The sequence below is a fragment of the Callorhinchus milii genome, unplaced genomic scaffold (assembly GCF_018977255.1).
Source record: "Callorhinchus milii isolate IMCB2004 unplaced genomic scaffold, IMCB_Cmil_1.0 Scaffold5, whole genome shotgun sequence".
Classification (NCBI taxonomy): Eukaryota; Metazoa; Chordata; class Chondrichthyes; order Chimaeriformes; family Callorhinchidae; genus Callorhinchus; species Callorhinchus milii.
Window position 1 is genome coordinate 13407055 of NW_024704746.1, and position 19598 is coordinate 13426652.

Consider the following 19598-nt stretch of genomic DNA (forward strand, 5'->3'; position numbering starts at 1 on the left):
GGAGGTCTTCAGGCATGAACTGAAGATGGGGAAGGAAAGGGCAAGTCTCGAGTTTCAGGAAGTAGTGGCTGAAAGGGTGGCCACCGATGGTGTAACGAGGGCATGGGGGATGTGCAGAAGCCCGGAGCCAGTCGTGCCGGGGCATGAAGGGATTTGAAAACGAGTGCAAGGATATGGATATAGTTAAGGGTTTGCACCCGAGCTGGGGGTTGGAATCAAGAGGGTAATTACTTATTAATAATAAGTCATTAGTTACTCAAAAGGGCTATCATAGAATCATACAGAACAGAAGAGGGCCGTTTGGCCCATCCGTGCCTAATCAACGACTGGATAAGAGGTGGCCAGGAAGGGTGGTTGAGGTTAGGAGACTGGGATCTGTTTTAAAAGCAGCTTAATGCTAAAGCATTCCAAGACACCACCCCGCCTGAATAAGGCAAATATAAATGCAAGTTGTTTGAGGGGAGGGGTCAGGGGAAGGATGAGATTGGGTGCGCTTCAGCCAAACAAAGCTTGCGACCTTGTTTGCATATGATGTTGATGAAGTAATTTGCTGTCAGAGGAAATGATCCTGTGTTTTCTAGGCAGGTTGCGCTCCCAACAACAATGTGCATTATATAGTGCGCTTAGCATAATGGTTTGCAGTGCTGTTTCTACAAAGCTTTGAAGTGGATGACCATTTTATCTGGAGATTTATTGGCCTGTGACAAACTGCTTTCTGAATAGGGCCTGGGATCTTTAAAGTTCATCTGAACAGGCAGAAAAATGAATACATCAATCATTATTTTAGTCAACACGGTAAAAGCATTTTCAATCAGGAATATCCTAGGGGCACAGACTTATTTTGGTGTAGATTTTCCTGAGGAGCAGCCAGTTCAGCATCTGCAGTCTTCATGTCTGTTCCCATATAATGAATTAGTAAGGCATTTCACCATACAGAAAGTACAATCGATCCAATTCTCTTTTCACCGAATAACCACCAAGATCAATTGAAAGGAATCAGGAGCCCATCTCCATTGGTCTGCAGTGGCAATTTTTGCACTGCATTACTGGCTGAGAACATTCAAAAACCCAGATCGAACCTGGGACCTTTCTAGACATTATGACTTAGTTTCACACAGGACATTTCCTTTAACAACAGAGCTACTGTATCAGGAAGAGCTCTCGATCAAGTTTTTTAAAAGCATGGTCTAGTATGTGGATCTGGACATACAACTGATGTTTCCTAACAAATAAAAAACATATAGAGGCATAACTAATCATTCATTAGTTATTGCCGCTGGTGAAGTGAGCTGTCGGATCACTTTTCTTTGATTTTCTACAAAGCACAACTTCTTACCCCTCCGTGATTGCAGAGCACATGTGTTCTCCAGAGTGAGAAGATTTCCCCCTCATACTTGCTCTTTAACCCTTAGACTGCCTATAGGTCAATAGAGACTACTGGTTTGGAGCCAACTGATTCTGTACATTTTTTGCTTATGTATTAAAATGTTGTTCCTCCCCTCCCATGTTACACCAATAAAGCTTCCCAAATACCATTAATGTAATATTAACCACAGTCTGGTAAAATAATTCCAAAACACATTTTAATAAAAATGAAACATTTTATGTTGTGTTTACATGTTGAAAGTAAAGTCATTTTGTTTTGGCCTTGCTCCCTCCTACCTCTCCGACCTACTATCCCCCTACTTACCTGCCTGCACCCTCCATTCCTCTGGCTCCGGTCTGCTCCACATCCCCCGCCCCAACCGCCCTATCATCGGTGGCCAGGCCTTCAGCCTCTCAGCCCCTAAGCTCTGGAACTCCATCCCCCAGTGCCTTCGCCTCGCTTCCTCCCGCTTCCTCCCTCCTCCTTGCATTTGATATAGCGCTTTTCACATCTTCTAGATGTCTCAAAGTGCTTCACAGAATATACTGTACAGTGAATTGACTATATTTGTGGGCGAAATGCGGCAGCCAATTGCGCACACCAGTGTCTCACAAACAGTCGTGGATTGAAAATGACCAATTTATTATTGTTTTTGTTTTATGGAGCGATTATTATTAGGCGTGTGGAGTAGGGAAACTTGCCCAAGGTTTCGCCCTGTTCGGAATTGAACTCAGGTGTCTCGCTTGCAAGGCGAGTGCTCTAACCACTGAGCTAAGGACCCCTTCACCTTAGGGGGTGTCCCACGCGCCTCACAGGATTTATTGCAAAATCAAATGTTATAATGTACTTGTATTTGATATAGCTCCTTCTCACGTCTTTGAGATGTCTCAAAGTGCTTCACAGAATACACTGTAAAGTGAAATGACTGTATATTTTGTGGGCGAAATATATACTAATGTACTGTTTCACCAAAGCAGTGACAATTTAAGAAACATGCAGCCTTTGCCGCCTTCTCAACCGTCAAGAGACTGGTCACTTCTTGAATTGGATTATTTCGACATTCGAGATACACGGTGAATAACTTGCGAACGTATCGCCTTCCGATGTTAAATCAGCCGAACGGCACCGTAAAATATCTTTTCTTCTGATCGTAGTGTTTGCGTGTTAGAAAAGAAAACGGAACAAGTCGCAGGAAAGGAGCCCCGAAGCTCGAGTCCTCAAAGGCGTCGGCGAGCGCTCTCGGCCACCGGCTCCAAATGACCTCTTCCGAATTGAGCCCAACATTTTCTCCTGGGCGGACCCAACGCGCGTGTGCGGAAGACGGGCGCTCGGAGAAAGGGGCGGTCCTGCCCCGGGAATCGTTGCAGTGCGTGGCGCCGCCCCTCACGTCACGTCACGGCGCGGCGCGACGCGACGCGACGTGACGTGCCGACGCTCTGCGCTGTCTCAGTGATTGGCAGTGCAGCTCCATGGGCTGCACCAGGACACGCCATCGCCATCACCATCGCGTGTTTTAACACAGACTTCTTCAGCGCCGGGATTGCACAGAATGTAACAGTGATTTTTTTTTCGAGGATCTCTTTCTTTTTGGTAAGTATTCGTGATTATTTTTTTTTAACCCCCCCCCTCCCCCAGAAAAAAAAATTGCAGCTTTATTTGGTCCTGTGTGTGTGTGTTGTGTGTGTTTTTCTCTCTCTCTCTCTCTCTGGGATGAGGAGTGGACCGCAGACGGTTTTAAAATGATGGACTTGTCAATGTGCCACAACATCACTGATGTATAACTGTATAATAGGTTCGGAACCGAGGGGAGGGATCCTGGATGTAAAAAAGACCGAACGAACGCCCGCAAACAGGTCCTTTCTGTCAACCTCCCGCGAGAAAAAAAAACATACGAGTGGTCAGTAGTATATTTGGTGATACATCACATTTTAAATGTTTCACACAAGTAAATGAGTTACGATTTTTAATTTTCATATTATTTTTTTTGGGGGGTGGGTGTCCCCTTAGGTCAGTGCCAAGAGCACAACTGCGTTGGTGCACGAGTCAATCTGCCCGAAAGGAGCCGAATTTTGTTTCCTTGCACTCCCTCATTGAGGGTGAATTTAAGCACATCCTCAGCTGTGTTTCAAGCAGTGTTCACCAGACAGAAAAATAACGTCCGCTGCCATACAGCGTTCAAATAACAATCGTCATCAACGCATAAATAAAACACTTCCTTAGCCCTGTTTTTATTCCAGCCCCTGTTAATTCATACGCAGCTTGAAATCGAAATGATTTCAGAATTTGTACTTAAGACTCAGAACATGCAGCTGGTGTTACAGTGTTTATGCCATTGTAATATGGACACTGGTTTTATCTTTTTCGCAGAAGACTGATGTGTTTCTTGTGTTTCTTATCGTCCTGTTCAGTTCAGCTTCTTTTGATGCTCTCTAAGGTTGATTTGGGATTTTTTTTAAAATTCTGGTTCAAAGTATTATTTTTTGATAATTTAACGCAGTTCAGTTATGATCTGCAATAGTTTTGCAGATGTAATCCTTCGGGGAAAACAGCTACACTTTGTTGACCTTATTTGCTGTGCTGTTCCCGAAAGGGACTTCAAAAGGGACTAAAAATCTAAAAATAATTTAGGAAGCATCTGAAAATCGAAAATGAAATAACATTCAGTAGCTGAAGCTTGTATTCCAGAAGTTGATCACCTATAGTAATCAGAATTTATGTCAGAGGTGATAGAAAAATCAAAAATGGATAACACTGCAGTGCAATAACACTGTATAATATTAATAATAATAATAATAATCCTTGCATTTGATATAGCGCTTTTCACGTCGGGAGGACATCCCAAAGCGCTTCACAGAACACACTGTAAAGTGAATTGACTGTATATTTATGGGCGAACGTGGCAGCCAATTGCGCACAGCAATATCCCACAAACAGTCATGGATTGAAAATGACCAATTTATTATTGTTTTTTTTGGTTTTTGGAGGGATTATTATTAGGCGTGTGGAGTAAGGAAACTTGCCCAAGGTTTCGCCCTGACCTGCCTGGAATATAATGTCACAATACCTGTTCTCGACAACAGTGTGACTCAGGTAACTCAGAAATAGGTAACTCATAACGAGAAAACAGCTTATATTGTTTACCTGTACAATATAAAAATATGTGATGTGGATTACTGTAGTTGGATATAGAGAGTTTACAGAGCAAAGTAATGACATCTGAATAAAGATAGTACATAGTCAAAAGCCATAGGCATAAATTATGTGGCTGCATCACTAGTACTTATTTTCTGAAATTCACCACTATGTTGAACAACTTTCTGCTTTTTCTGTCATTGGTTTGGTTTGAAGCATTTATAGGGATAAAGAAGAACCAGGATAGAGAAACACCATGAAGAGTGAGACACCACTCTAAAGAGGGGAAGGCATAAAGTTGGGGCACCACAGCATTTGCAGTGATATTTGAAATTGGTTCCAGTATTACATACGATACATGAAACCTGTAACCACTATCGGTGAACCCGCATTAGCAATATAAACCCATTTCACTCATGAGTAAAATCTTTAACAATCCATTTGTGACAAAGGTCTTTTTTACTTTCAGAACAAACTCTATGGTACTGTTCTCATTGTACATTCCTTTATTGTATCACTCATAAGTTTAAATCAAGGTTTACTGGATCACTTGATACTAAAAGTATCATTGAGGCAAAGAGTAAAGGGGGAGATTAGGAAGAATTTTGTTATCCAAAAAATTGTTAGGATATGGAGGGCCATACCAGATATGATGGTGAAAGTAGAATCCATATTACTTCAGCATACAACAATTTGCATACTATTTGCAAATGTATTTGTGCGTTTTGCTCTGAAATGGGTTATTGCAAAGGCGATAGATAAATTAATGGTGACATTTACAGTGCTGCATTGTGAAAGAACTTGAGACGTGTTGTGCTGAGAAACAAATATAACCTTCAAGACCAACTATACATCCATGGTTCTATTAAAAGACTAAAAGTTTTTAATCTATATCCCTTATTACTTGTGCAGAAGGATGGGTGGCTCACATAACTGGCAAATGTTAAAGTGCATTTAGTAATCACCACTAAAATTCAATTATTAATGAATGCATTTTTTAAAAATAAAAGCATAAACGGAATCTAACCTTTTTTACTTAGAGGAGCAAAGACCATAATTTGCTTATGAATTTGTCGCTTGTGCATTATGTACTGTACTGTTTTCGCTCAGTTTTCTGTACTGTGAGATGGAAATGATGGTTCATGGATTTGTGCTGTGGGTTCTGTATTCTTGTCCTGCTGTGCATCAAGCCTGTCTTCCGTTAGTTGAACCCAAAACAGAATAGAGAGATCTCATGCCTGTGGGGAGGGAAAATAAGGAAATAATATGTTGCAAATTATATTAACTTTCATATGAACTGATGCTAGATATTTCTGATTGGAAAATACTTAATATATATCATTTTAAAATTTCACTTTCTTTTCAACTCTCAACATTTCAGAACAGAAGCTTTCCAAATTGTTCAAGAACATTTCTGTTCTACAGGTTTCAGGTACTGTACTGTACTCACAAAGTTGCAGAAAGGAATTATTTTCAAAATGTGTGCTTTTGTTGAGAAGTTAACAGCTGTGTGCTATCATTGAACAGGTTTTTGAAAGGCGCTGGCACTAAAAGGGCAGAACCCATGGAGGTTCTCACGTTCACACCGCCATTGTACAAACAGAGATACCAGATTGTATTAGAGCTTGTTGAAAAATTTAAAGCAAAGAAGGTAAGTGGAAATTTGGTTTATAGGATTTATAGGATGTGATGTGTACGTTTTTAGGCAGCATGTGCTCAGCCTGGGTTAATTTACAGCAGTGGCCTTGAGGATTATCAGAATATTGAATGGATTGCCAGGGGTGGCTGTTGAAGTGGAGTCAATTTGGGCATTTAAAATAGAATTAGATAAGCACGTGCAGAAGAAGGGTACTTGAGGGCTCAGGGAAAGAGCATGGAATTGGATTAAGATTAGATGTCTGTTTGAAAGATCAAATACAGGCATTAATATAGTTGGTCAAGTGACCCAATGGTCTCCAACGGCATCATAGATTTCTATGGTTCTATAGCATTTGGTGGCAGGGTCGTAGACTGCCGGAAATAAACCATAAATATAAAAAATAAATATGTCCTCCCTGAATGTGGTTGTGAAGCTGTAACTTGCTATAGCCTGTCTTCTCCAATACTCATAGCAACAAACAGAGGATAAGTGAAGGAGTAAGATTGGCTCCTGCTCACTGCTATAAATACCAGAAATAAAATGAATAAATCAAATCCGCAGTGATCAAAAACATGATAAAAACAAACTCAGCACTGTTTTTCAGCTGGTTTCCTGTCCTTACACCACTATTGCAGTAATTTAACACTGCTTACCAAAATTATAGCTCTTTTTGATTGTTTATATGTATGTACGTGTGTGGAGGAGAGGGAGGATGACTATTACTGTATTTAAAATTAGGATGCAACAGCAGGTTTTTGCATATTTTAATATAAAACTTTTTATAAATCTGGTTGTAAAGGCAAATTGCTGGTCTTTAGGTGAATTCTGTGTAATGTGCTGAACTGAATTCCATGCAAATTATCCGTAAAATGTGCATGACTCTGTCTTTAGAAGAGCAGTCTTCAGTTTGATATTTGGGGGCTTCGAATGATGTCAGCATTCTGGTAACATCTTACAACAACAATTTTCACTTATATAATACCCTCCATGCAGGGTAGCGTCTCAAAGCACTTAACCGTAGCGGAGCCTGACTTCGAGCCGGGGGTTGAGGTTGGGGAGGTGATCGGGAGGTGACGGTCAAAAGGGAAGATTTTCAGGCGGGACTTGAAAAGGGGTAGAGAAGGGCAAGGCGGAGGGATTGAAGGAGAGTCTTCCACAGTTTTGGGGTGTAGTGACTGAAAGCGCAACCTCCAATGTGGAGCGGAGGGTGTGAGGGACAAGCAGGAGGCTGGTGCCAGTAGAGCGGAGGCTCCGGGTGGTGGATTGGGGAGTGAGGAGGTCGGAGAGGTAGTGAATGGATTTGAACACAAGTGTGAGGATCTTGAAGTCGATCTGTTCGGTGATGGGGAGCCAGTGAAGCCTGGACAGAACTGGTGAGGTGGGGGTACGGAGTTCCGTTCAGGTAAGTATGTGGGCATCAGAGTTCTGAATGAGATGGATTTTTTGAATAGTGGAGCTGGGGAGACCGGCGAGGAGGGCATTTGAGTAATCCAGGTGGGAGGTGACAAACACATGCACAAGGGTTTCAGCTGCATTTGGGGTAGAGTATATGGTTGGAGACGGGCAATGTGGTGGAGGTGGATGAAGATGGCCCTGGTCAGGAACCGGATGTGGAGGAGGAAGGACAGCCGTGGGGCGAACCGGACGCCTAGATTGCGCACAGTTCGGTGCATCTGAGGGAGAGTCCAGGGAGGTTGAGGAGTTCAGATCCTCAAGAGTGAAGACATTCACAGGAGCCAAGGAGTAGAGCTTCCATTTTGTCCACATTCAGCTGCAGGAAGTTTGCACTCATCCAGGCCCTGATATCTGCCAGACAAGCTGATAGAACATCGGCGGACCTGGAGTCGGTACTGGAGGAGGCAAAGTAGATTTCTGTGTCATCCGCATATGTGAGAAAGTTTGCGCCATGTCTGCGGATGACATTGCCAAGAGGGATCATAAAGATGAGGAAAAAAAGGCCAAGGATGGAGCCCTGGGGTACCCCATAGGTGACCGGCGGGGGTGGGAGGAGAAACCATATGCCGAGATGAAGTGGAGACGGTTGGTTAAGCAGGACTTGTAAGTAGGACTTACTGGTGTCATTTGAAATGAAAGGCCTGGTATCATCAAGAATTGTTTGCTTTCAAGGAAGAAATTGCCAAGTTGTAACATCAGAGATTATAGCTGAAATGCAGGTCTTCTCCAGTCTTTAGGATGATTCCAGATATTTATATAAATGTTCGATATAGCTGTTTATATATGAAGATCACCCATTTAACTGGACAAAAATATTAACATCACTGAGTCTTATTTTCATCTTCAGTTGCATTGATATGATTAGTATGTTAACCACTTTGGTTGTTCCCATAATTATTAAACAACTTCTAATTATTAAAGGTCATCATATTATAATTAATAGTCATGGTAAGATTTTAAATTTAGAACATTGCAACTATATTTGCCATTGTCAGGTTTAGAAATATCTAAGGATTATTCCACATTAAAATAAAAAAAGCAGTAGAATCAGATATCCATTAGTTCATTTATGCAGACATAATTGTGTTTGTTTTATGAATGTTCTGCATCATTACTGACTTTGATGAGAATAAGAAGTGATATAGAGGATTACAGTACAGGACCATTCCAGCCCAATTTAACAATGGGTTCTTGGTTCTGTAGAATGTATTTAGATGTAGGCAGATTATTAATTAGAAATTATGCTTGATATTTTTAGGTAGTAGATTTGGGATGTGCTGAATGCACACTTCTATCAAGGCTGAAATTCTGCAATTGCATAGAAGTTCTTGCTGGAGTGGATACAGACTTGGATCTACTGAGGGAAAAAATGTAATGTACCTGAAAATTTTCAGCAGCGTTAGATTAGAAAATTAGTGCTGTTATTTGGACAATTGAAAAAAAATTAACCTGTCAACAAAATTGTTTAAAACATAATTTTCACCAATTATTTCAGATCCCCAATACTGCAACCTATACCTACGTAAGTTACTCTCAGGCCTGTGCTATTTGTGCTGATGATTGAGCGTCTTGTGTTTGTGCTCTTTCATTTTACCCCTTCCTCCTCAGAAATGCTTAGCCTTTGCTGAAGATCTAGCTTCCCTGAAATCGCGATTGAGTTTTTGAACTCAGCATGTGGGAAATTCTGTCTGCAAACTAACAATTCACAGCACACGAATTGTAGCACAAGTACCATCTTCAGCTTGTCACTCTGACCCACCAGAATGATGTACCCAGAACTTGGTGGGACCCACTTCTGATTAGAGTCAAGAGTTCCCGTTTGTGACTTGTGAACCCCTATTGTTTGATTCCAATTATAAATTGCAACATGTTAGATCCCATTATACATCCTATAAAAAAAATCTGATGGAATGACCTTGATAAATTAGCATTCAAGAGATTGTGTAATTCCCAAACTATTATTGATTAAAAAATAATAGACTTTAAAAAGTAGCAAATGTTATATTTTGCATCTGATGCTAAAGTACTGTTATGCTCTTCAAAGGGTGAATGACATAGTCATTTTGCACTTGTGTTCTGTGACAGGTACCGGTTGTCACCTCTGCCTTGTGAGTATTTGCAGCCAAGGGGATCTCCATTAACAGTGAGATTGTATCAAGGATCAGTGGCTGTGAAGGATCCCTATATGCTGGACTTTGACTTTGTTTCTTGCATTGAATTGTACGTATTTATAGAAACAAAAACGTTTAGCAATCATGCTGACTAATAAACCTTGATTATACCATATCAATTATTTAAAATTTTCTTCAAAATGTAGTGAGAGAGAGTTCAAGGCAGTGATACAGTCTTTAAGTTCACCTGAATATGAATACAATACTGAATACAGAATGTTTCTCTTGAGGGTTTCATTGTCTAAAGACAATGGACTATGAATTCCCTTGTATAAACAGAATAGACAGCAAAATATACTCTACATTAGGCAGCAAAATATACTTTCATAATATTAATTGTTTTTTACAAGGTTGTTTTACAATGCTTTGGGGGATTCTGTAAAAAATACTGTTAAGTAAAACAGATCCCAGTCTTTCAGTTTTCACTGTATGACACGTATAAATGTTTCAGACTGATTTTATACCTCCGCTTGTTTCCTTTTCAGGATAGAACATCTAGACCCACCAGTATTAGAGAAGTTTCCAGAGGTAGTGTTTGGTTACATGAATCCTGCTATAGTAGTAGTTAGTACCCCAAATGCCGATTTTAATCCTTTGCTTCCAGGCCTAATGGGTTTCCGACATTGGGACCATAGATTTGAATGGAGCAGAGAAGAGTTTCAAGCCTGGTAAGTGCACCGATTTTCTTTATCATCTACCATAAGTCTTTTTGTTTGAGGGAAAAAAAACATTTTATTTTCCCCTAACTAATGCTTGTGTTTTCAGCCCCAGTGAGTTCATGGAGATGTAGTCATAAGATGCCTTTAGTTTTTTTGGTAGGCCAATAGTAGCAATACTCTTCTCATGTTGTCTCTCACATTAATGACAGTTTTGTCCATTAGGTATTACTACTATGGGACATTGCAGTGCGCAAATTGACTGCCGAGTTCGCCCACAAATACAGTCACTCGACTTCATAGTAAATCCTGTGAAGCAATTTGGGATGTCCTCCCAGCGCTACGCTAAACGCAAGGATTATTATTATTGTTGTTCAGATAGATAGGCACCAAGAGCATTTTTAATATTGTTACCAAGCTGCCCCAAAACAGGCAGGTGATATTAACCGTGTTTGATACATATGCATTTTACTGCCATAATGCTAATATTAAACTGTATAATATGATTTGAAGACTATTGATATTGAAACAAATATGGTAAAGTGTAGGGTGTAAGGTTTCCCTGTTGAAATCCTCATCTTCACTGTACCACTGGGAAGTTCCAGATGAAAAAAACATGTTTATCCAGAGAGAAAGGACAAATTAGATATCGAATTATCTCAGGTCTCTTTCACAAACCTTATCAGCAAGTGCTTGTGATGATCAGAGCTGCTTTGTCCCAGAAATTTGTTCAAAGGAACAGTTTTGTTCAACTAGAATTTGATACACAGTAGGTAATTATTGAGTGAATAAACTATTGTGTATTTAAATGATTAATATTTACTTATAAATGGATTTTTAAAATGTGAAGTGATGCAACCTTTGGAAATTAAGTACCAATGTATAAGTCTATGTTGTTCTGATTTAGGTCATTAGATGCAGCCAACAAATATGGTTACACAGTAGAGTTTACTGGTGTTGGAAGAGGACCCCCTGGTACAGAGAGGCTGGGATATTGCACTCAAATAGCTACATTTCTGAGAAACTTTCCTAAGTCTATGCTGCCAGCTGAAACTAAAAATGCAGAGCGATCATACAAACTGGTGGGTGTGCACATTTAATGAAATTGTGAGACATTGAGCAATCAAGCTTTAAATTCTCGTATCTAATTTGAATTCATTTTGGAGGTGATGCATCATACAAACATTTCAACGATCAGGATATTTTTCTGAATGCAGTAATATGCTTTGTTAAGCAGCATGCTTTTATCTTTAGAAATGTTTTTAAAATAAGTCATTGACCATAAAGAGTGAAAACCTGTATTTTCTAATAGTGAAAACGACTCTTCCCCCTCACTTGTTTGGTAAAAGAAGTCACAGTAATTCTACATATCAGCAGGGTTTAAAAAGTGAACAGCTGTACTGTTTTTCTTTTTCTTTCAAGGTATATGAGGTTGTTTACCCTAGTCTGAAGGATAAGAAAATCTTGCATGATATTCTGCTCAACGAAATCATCTTTACAGCTGAAACTTTAAGAAAACGCCTAATGGACAACTGCCAAGACAGTCAAAGTAAAGTAGAGAATTGCAAACAAAAAGAGCATGAATATTTGCAATCTGAAGCTGGTGGTGAATTTTCAGCAACTAATTTCAGGGCTAAAGAAAATGTGGCAATGGAAGTGTACAGAGTTGGTGACAGTATTCACATTCCATTGACAAAACTATTCTCCATTCCTAAAGTACAGCAGCTTATTGGATCCCTCCAACAATTACAGGAAATACTCAAGGCTACTGACCGTATTGCTCTCAACTCCAGTGGTTCTGCAGTTGTCTATCCAATATATTACCATGAGAGTAATACTGAAGTTGACTGTGATGAAGACTAATAATTTAAACAGCATTTCAGAGCCAATTGAGTAGCAGCCATGAAAAGACAAGAATACAATGAAAATATAGTAGAATAAAGGCGCAAAGAATCCAGGCATGTATTCACACATATGCACAATAGAAGGTGCCCAGAGAAATACAGACGGTTGTGAATATAGGTCTTTTCAAATAAGTGTGACATGTTTGTCAGTAATGTAGTGTTTACCAGTTTGTTTTGAAGCGGTCATGTCAGAATATATATATAAAATATATATACATAACTATACTGTATTGCCATCATATAGCTTTCAGTTACAACACTTGGTTATAAAGCTACCAGACCTTGGCTGCATCCTTATTGTGTTGTATTTTGTGCTGCTTTGCATTTCCAAGTGAAGTTTACAATGAAGATGAACTTATAAAGATATAAATAGGAAATATATGATGCATTGCTGCTAGAGTATACCGAGAAGTCACTCCAGATTTATTCAGATCTCTGTTCAGAATTGGATTGTTGAAAAGATTTTAGAGGATCTGTTAAAATCCTAGTAATAGAGGAGAAAATGACTGGGTTTATTTCACAGTACATGGGGAGAATAGCAGTGGGAATTAGCCTGCAGAACAGTATGCTTTTGAGTTTTTATTACTAAAGCCTTGGGACGTCCTTCTGACATGAAAGGCACTATACAAATGTAATTTTGTATTGTATTCTTTCCTTTCTCTCTTGTTTCTATTACCATTCCCCTTTCATCACTTTAGTTTTGCAGATTTCAACATCGCCTCTAATTGGTGTCTCCTATGACGAAATGACTAATCCTGCATTTCTCAAATCTGAATTGGTATTGTGTTAGGGAGAAAGATTCTTTTTAACCTCCTTAAAGTTTGAATAATTAAAGAGCTGGAGAAATTAAGACTTTAGAAATTGACAAATACATCATATTCTGTGAAGCACTTTGAGACATCTCAAAGTGATGCGATAAGGCGTTATAGCAAATGGAAGGATTATTATTATAGTCCATTTTGCAAACTGGCATTTTGTGTTTGGAGTTTAATGATCTGAGAAATACTTTAATGGAATAGTGAAAACATGCTGAGGTTAAAGATGGGTTTTACTTGAATATTTCTGACAAAGTACATATACCATTCACTGCATTTATTTTGAATTATTTTGATATTTTAGGTGAATGCACTGAAGTTCAGTATATGGTTCCAGTTCTTTCCAGTAGCCTGAAACACTTTTGTGTTTGCAGAAAACTTAGGAAGAAATTGCTTATATTTTTGACACAGCTTATCAGCTACGGGGAAAACCTATAAACCTCAGTAAGTTATTTTTACTTATGTAAAAGGTAAGACGTAGATGTCCTATAAATCTTTGTGTTTCATAACTGTAAAGATGTATTACTTTCATTCAGCTAGGTGTCTGTTCACATCAATAAAGGTTTACTTAACCCAGTTTTAAGCCCTGTAAATATAAACAATCTTCAGCCATTTATCACAGCATTCTACAAATAGTTTGAAGTTTGATTTGAGGTTCAAGGTTTTGAACTTGTAACCTGCCCGAATTAATCTGCTGCACCTTACTCCCAAAATATTGCTGCCATGGGAAGAACAAAGACCCGCTGATGACTTCCTAGACGATTTACCCAGAACCTATAACTAGCTGGTACAAACGCACTGAAAAAAAACTGGAAGCAGGCTAGCCAATTACCCTAGTTTCAGCATCCTCAAAGATGGAAGAAGAAAAAAAGGGGCTCCTCTACCTTATCTATTGCTCCCTAAGGGAAGTGTGTGAGGCACTGAACACGTGAAGACTTGGTATTGGTAGTACTGGTTTTGGCTTCCGATATTTGAATAATCTCAGCATTAATTGTTACATTCAGGAGGAGGAATAATGGGAGAAAACCTGAGCAGGAAATTTGTCCCACCTCGATTGTAACTTTGCAGGTTGCAACATATAGGGGTTCAGTTTAACAATTGGAAAGCCAATGGAAATGCAATTGTTATTGGGGCTTCTGAGTGACTTGGAAGAAAATCTTGAACTCCTGTAAAGGAAAATAATTGATGCTCTGAATATAACATTTATTTCTGAATCGATCATAGCATTTTAGTACAAAATAGTGGTTTCTACAATAAATACAATTGTGAAATCAAATTATTCACAAAAGGCAGCAGGGGGTGCTGTTGTAACATTTGTATATTAAACATTTATTTGCTCTTTTTCCACAGCAACTAATTCTATGTATTTTATAATTTATGAAAATGTTTATATAAGCTAAATTTGTTTACAAGGTTGAAGAAAAAAACTAAACAGTTTTAGAGAAATGTACTACTTGTTAAGCCATTAATGTTTAATTTGATTCACAACTATGTGACCTGAGTCTTAAGTTATACAATATGGAACTAATCTTCAAGCAAAGAGAGTGTTGTACATCAGCATTGAGCTCTGTATCCAATAAACGTGTGCTGTATTTTGCAGCGGCATCATCTTTTCTTGAAAAGTAAAATGTGAACAGGTTTGAAAAGATTGGATCAGAATGTTTTGAAATCCAATGCTTCAATTCCAACACTAATAATAATTTTATATGCACTGATGGACAAAACACCGAGTATGGTTTAAAAAAATATTTATTAACTTAACAAAACACATCACAGATGTGCCCAAGCATTCATTCAGTTTTCATATTTTAACTTAAAAACATAAGGCAATTCTAAGGACATTACAGTTTAAAAATTAGAACAACGAATCCATTATGTAGCTATATATGCAGATGCTTTACAAACTGATATTTATTTTGAAATACTGGCATTAAATATAGATTATACAGAGTGACCACTGACTTCAAGGTTTTTAGTATGAATGCATTCAAACTTGAAGATGCAAGAACAAGGCCATCTGAAGTCAATGTGTGCAGTTATACATCACTTTCACTGTAACAATGTCAACATAATTACAAACAACTCTTGGTTACCACTTATGTGATGTAATCAGTAATTAAACGTTGAAACTAGCCCAATACTTTTAACAATGAAGTTCATTCTCTCCACAAGTATACATTGTAGTTAGTCACTTCATGTACTGAATAAATATCCATACACTGATGTATTTCTATACATTATCAGGTGACAAATATCTAAACAAAAAAGACATCTTAACATCACCATTGGTTGTGTACATGATAATTCAGCACTAATAATATTTTTATTTTGGGAGTGGAACAGCTATGTAGCCCACAGATATAAAAGTTACTCAAGTCTTTTCAGTAGTTAAATGATAATTAATGGCTATCAACAAGGCAGTAATTAAAATCAAGTGGTCTGATCTTGTACCACAAGAGTGAAGCTCCAGACTTACAAAAACCTAAGAAATAAGATACCTTTAACTCATTGCCAGCAATAAGTTAGTTCTAGCATGCTTCAAAGTGTCGTTACCATTAATGTTGGCGGATATTAAGTGCAACAGCCATGGCATGATATAGATGCAAAGAGAAAGAACAAAATGACACTGAAATTAGCTAGTAGAAGGAAATTGGTACTACAATATTTCAAATCGTTTTACAGCATAGAAAGTAGAAAAAAAATATTTAACATCTTACATTGTTGAGCTTATATATGCTATTGTGTTGAAATGGAACTCTGAAATAGAAGTGAGCGTAGCGGTTTAACAGTGTCCTAATTTTAAAATGTGTGTTTCAGATTTTACTGATCTGCATCACACATGTACATTTTGTTTCTGAAACTTCCCTTTCTACTCTTGGATACCAATTAGAATTCATTTCACAATCTATGACACAGCCAAAATATAGCTTCGGTACTCAATTTGACCTAGTCCACCTTAAATAAACCAGTAAATCAGCAATCCACAAAGACAGGTGAACTCCACACTTAGGATCTGCCCAAAAAAATGTATACATTGTTTAATGGGGGATAGTGGGGGGAAAAAAAATCTTGGTATGCCTTTTATTGTGAGTACATAAAGATAAATGTTAAATCATTTAAATGCTAAACTCACTATAATGACCCAACCCTGATTGATGAACATAAATGAGTTATTTCCTTTCAACATAAGGACTGGGCCAATGGTTTGTTGTTCTAAATCATAAACTTGAGAATAAAGGCACCAACCTAACCCCCTGCTTATGAAAGAAAATGAGAACTTCACTCAAAGGAAATTAATCTTCAAAACACAAGGGAATTGTGTACATTTTAAAATAAATATTTACTGGTGACAGTAAGGTCTCCAAATCTCTGTTTGCCCAAATAGTATTATTGCACGTTGCCATTGATAATTAAATGAAAATGAACTATAGACCATTTCAGATAGGGGTTCATATGGGGGAAAAAAATCACTCAATTCCAAGCTAGCGTAGGTAAAATAGAGCTGACCTCTACCGTCCTCTGAATAATTTCAGGTGGCTACAGGTATACCCAGGTATACCCAACATGATGATGCATCAATTCAAAATGTCATTAAGGTGGAACATTTATGCAATGGGAACTATACACTGCATTAGTACTATGAAGAGTTGCCCATCAGAGACACAAATAGTGTATACTGTCACCCAGACCCTATCACTCAATAAATGCAACTTGTTGAGTAGCGGAGAAGGCTTATGATTGAAAAATACAGTAAGTTTGGTTAAAAAAATGCTAGCCAGCATTTACAGTGTCCCTGATCGATAATACATCAAAAAGAATTCATGGAAAGGTGCATTAGAAACAGAGTGTGGCAGCTTTAAGTTGCAACAAACTGAATGCCTCGTCACACAATTATTGATTAACGTACATTGCACAAGCCTTCACAAAACATCCAACCAGTGAATATTTCAGCCTTATTCAACTAATCTGTCAATAAAAAAGCGCAAGAATTCTGTTTGCTGTATGAACTAACATTTGATGAAACTGACATGTTCTTGACTATTGGCAAGTAAAGACTTTGCTTGTAAAATTGAATTCTGGAATTGCCAACTACTGTAGGTTGGATTGTTCCACATTTGACAACCTCTACAATTGCATTTTATATAAAATAAACTACCACATGCATGCCCAACATTAAACTGTAATCTATATTTTCATTTAGAGTATTTGTGACAATCACAGAGCAATAAATCTATACTCTATCCTGAAAAACATACAGTCAAAATATCCATTGTGTGTTAATGATCTGAAGATATCTTAGGCCATAGTAAACATTGGGCACATTAATGAGATCCACACAACCGGATTTATATCCTGAGTGAATTAGTCCAATAATTTGTGATGGCCAGGTTTGCAAGTGAGTTAATGGCCAATGATACAAATGGGATAGAGTTTTCATAATGTGTTCTGTCTGCATCACATTTTAATAATATTCTGGCAATGAACCAGACAAAGTTAATTCAGTAAATAATTTTTTAAAAAAAGGAGTAAGTTTTTTAAAAAATTGGTTCAGGGTAATGTAGGCATTACAAGTGGTAATTAATTAACTGTGATGTGAAATGGGCTTGGAATGGTTGACAAGTGAATTTTCAGAGGAAAAAATAAGTCCAATATGATTTAATCTCTATGAAATACCAGATTGAATGGTTTATAGAATTGAAGGTCAGTTTAGCTACAAGTAGGCCTTGAATTGTTGAACAGAATCAGTTATTGCTTATGGACCTTGGGCTTGTAAGCTGATTGGAAAAAACATGTCTCTGACAACTATGATCTCACAGTTTTTTTAAAGCAAAATAGTAAGGTTACAAGTAAAAGTGCAAAGTATTTAAGAAAGTTCCTAAAACAATATTTACCAAAATTCTTTCAAAAAGATTAATTTCCTTCAGGACATCATCAACACACTGTATCATCTGAATTCTGCAAAGATATCCAGAATGTATGACCTATTCTCAATTTACAATAAATTAAGTGAATATTGGTTGAGGTCCTTTAAAACAGCACTGCAATACTACTGTGAAAATAAGCTGGGGCATGAGGAGTGTGTAAGTATTTGCTTATGAAAACAAATACTTTGATTCATTTCCATAAGATCTATTTTAGCAGTGCAGAAAATAGATTAAAAATGAAATGAATAGCTATTTGTTTGGTAGATAGTGTACACTCGACCAAAGCACAGGACCAATAAACTGTTCCTAATATTTGAACCAATTACTAAGATTTGGCAGACAAATCACATCAGTTTTGAGGAAATCTGGCCTAACTTTCAAAAATGTTGGAATGCAACATCTAAAGATGGAGAGAAAATTCTAATATTTCCACTTGTGTGTCTATATTCCTGGTTGTTTTCATTATGCTGAGGTCCTAAAATGCTAATTGGCACCATTAGAAATTGTTTATGTTCCTATCTAATTTGCAAAATTGGATTTAAATTTCACATCTACTGTATTATAATTCAGCATACAGTAACAAATGTCACCATCATAACACAGAATCGCTTTATATACAGAAAACCCCACAAATGTGTACATTATGGGGCTCCTCACATTACACACACACAATATTGAACTACATTATGTGTACAACATTCAGCCACATGGTAATAAAACGTGGCTGTTACTATTCCTGTTTTCTTCAACCTTTCTGGAACTGAACTGTCAGCTATATTTTAGAGAACAAAGACCGAAACTCCACTAGATCAATCTCAGTGATGTATCTTCGTAGATGGTTCTATGCATGTTCCAATGGACACTCATACATGTGATCATCGAGTAAGGTGCATTAATAAAATACTTTATTTCCCTAGCAATTTTCACTGTTAAAAACAATATTGGATTTATTCAAATTTTAAAGCTGGTCAACTCTATATTCTTGATATGCATAGCGAACCTATTCAGTTCCAGAATGTCTCAAGGAAACCAATCCTCTACTCTCTCTCAATCTCCCCTCTCCCAGCTGTTTAGAGTGAAGTCGGTCATACAAAGAGCATACAACAACGTCAATCATATGACCTGAAAACAGTACCTATAAAAAATGAAGCATAAATTTTCTTTGGACAGTAGTTTTATATCTACAAAAATCTGTTTCATTCATTTCTGAATAAAGCTAATTAATCTGATTGGCAGCATAAGTCCGTACTATTTGAATGAACGTCAGCCATTCCTCCAACATTGTAGCCTAGCGTTTGATCACCACTTGTTCATATGCACCAGCTCCCACTCTATAAAAAAACACATAGGAGATAAGAATTTAATGACTTTTCCTTAAGGAGTCCAAAATACTGTCAAATCTGATGCACAAGTTGCAAATTAATTTGTGGTTTTAGACAATCTAAATATTGGGGAGTAACTTATGAAATGCAACTCTGGATTTTAACTGAAACCACTTTTTAAAAAAAAACAAGCACAATTACAATCATTTTTTG

The 19598-nt window shown here is 37.7% G+C and overlaps 2 protein-coding genes across 6 annotated transcripts in view; one reads left to right on the forward strand and one right to left on the reverse strand.

The window, feature by feature from the left end:
* The first annotated feature begins 2826 nt into the window (after positions 1–2826).
* On the forward strand, positions 2827–14735 carry henmt1 (HEN methyltransferase 1). 5 transcript variants are annotated; one of them, XM_042334984.1, is made up of 9 exons: positions 2827–2956; positions 3159–3263; positions 5880–5930; positions 6026–6149; positions 8851–8963; positions 9678–9812; positions 10249–10431; positions 11327–11501; positions 11842–14735. In XM_042334984.1, exons 4-9 carry the CDS (start codon positions 6063–6065, stop codon positions 12280–12282), a joined length of 1134 nt encoding a protein of 377 aa, XP_042190918.1. In that variant the 5' UTR covers positions 2827–2956; positions 3159–3263; positions 5880–5930; positions 6026–6062; the 3' UTR covers positions 12283–14735. The 5 variants fall into 5 exon arrangements, with proteins under 5 accessions (XP_042190918.1, XP_042190919.1, XP_042190921.1 ...); XM_042334985.1 differs by lacking the exon at positions 3159–3263; XM_042334987.1 differs by lacking the exon at positions 3159–3263 and having other exon boundaries at positions 5885–5930.
* Positions 14736–14869: 134 nt separating this feature from the next.
* fam102bb (family with sequence similarity 102 member Bb) overlaps positions 14870–19598 on the reverse strand; it is a 32793-nt gene continuing 28064 nt past the window's right edge. Inside the window, exon 11 of the mRNA XM_042334988.1 lies at positions 14870–19394. Within this exon, the coding sequence (XP_042190922.1) occupies positions 19352–19394 (43 nt within the window). The 3' untranslated portion in view covers positions 14870–19351. The remainder of the gene's footprint in view (positions 19395–19598) is intronic.

Bases quoted from the DNA above. Each gene is read 5' to 3' on its own strand.
- henmt1 (XM_042334984.1), top strand. From the start codon at position 6,063: ATGGAGGTTCTCACGTTCACACCGCCATTGTACAAACAGAGATACCAG. The intron at 8,964-9,677 runs GTAATGTACCTG...GTTCTGTGACAG, and splicing joins GATCTACTGAGGGAAAAAAT to GTACCGGTTGTCACCTCTGC. The intron at 10,432-11,326 runs GTAAGTGCACCG...GTTCTGATTTAG, and splicing joins AGAGAAGAGTTTCAAGCCTG to GTCATTAGATGCAGCCAACA.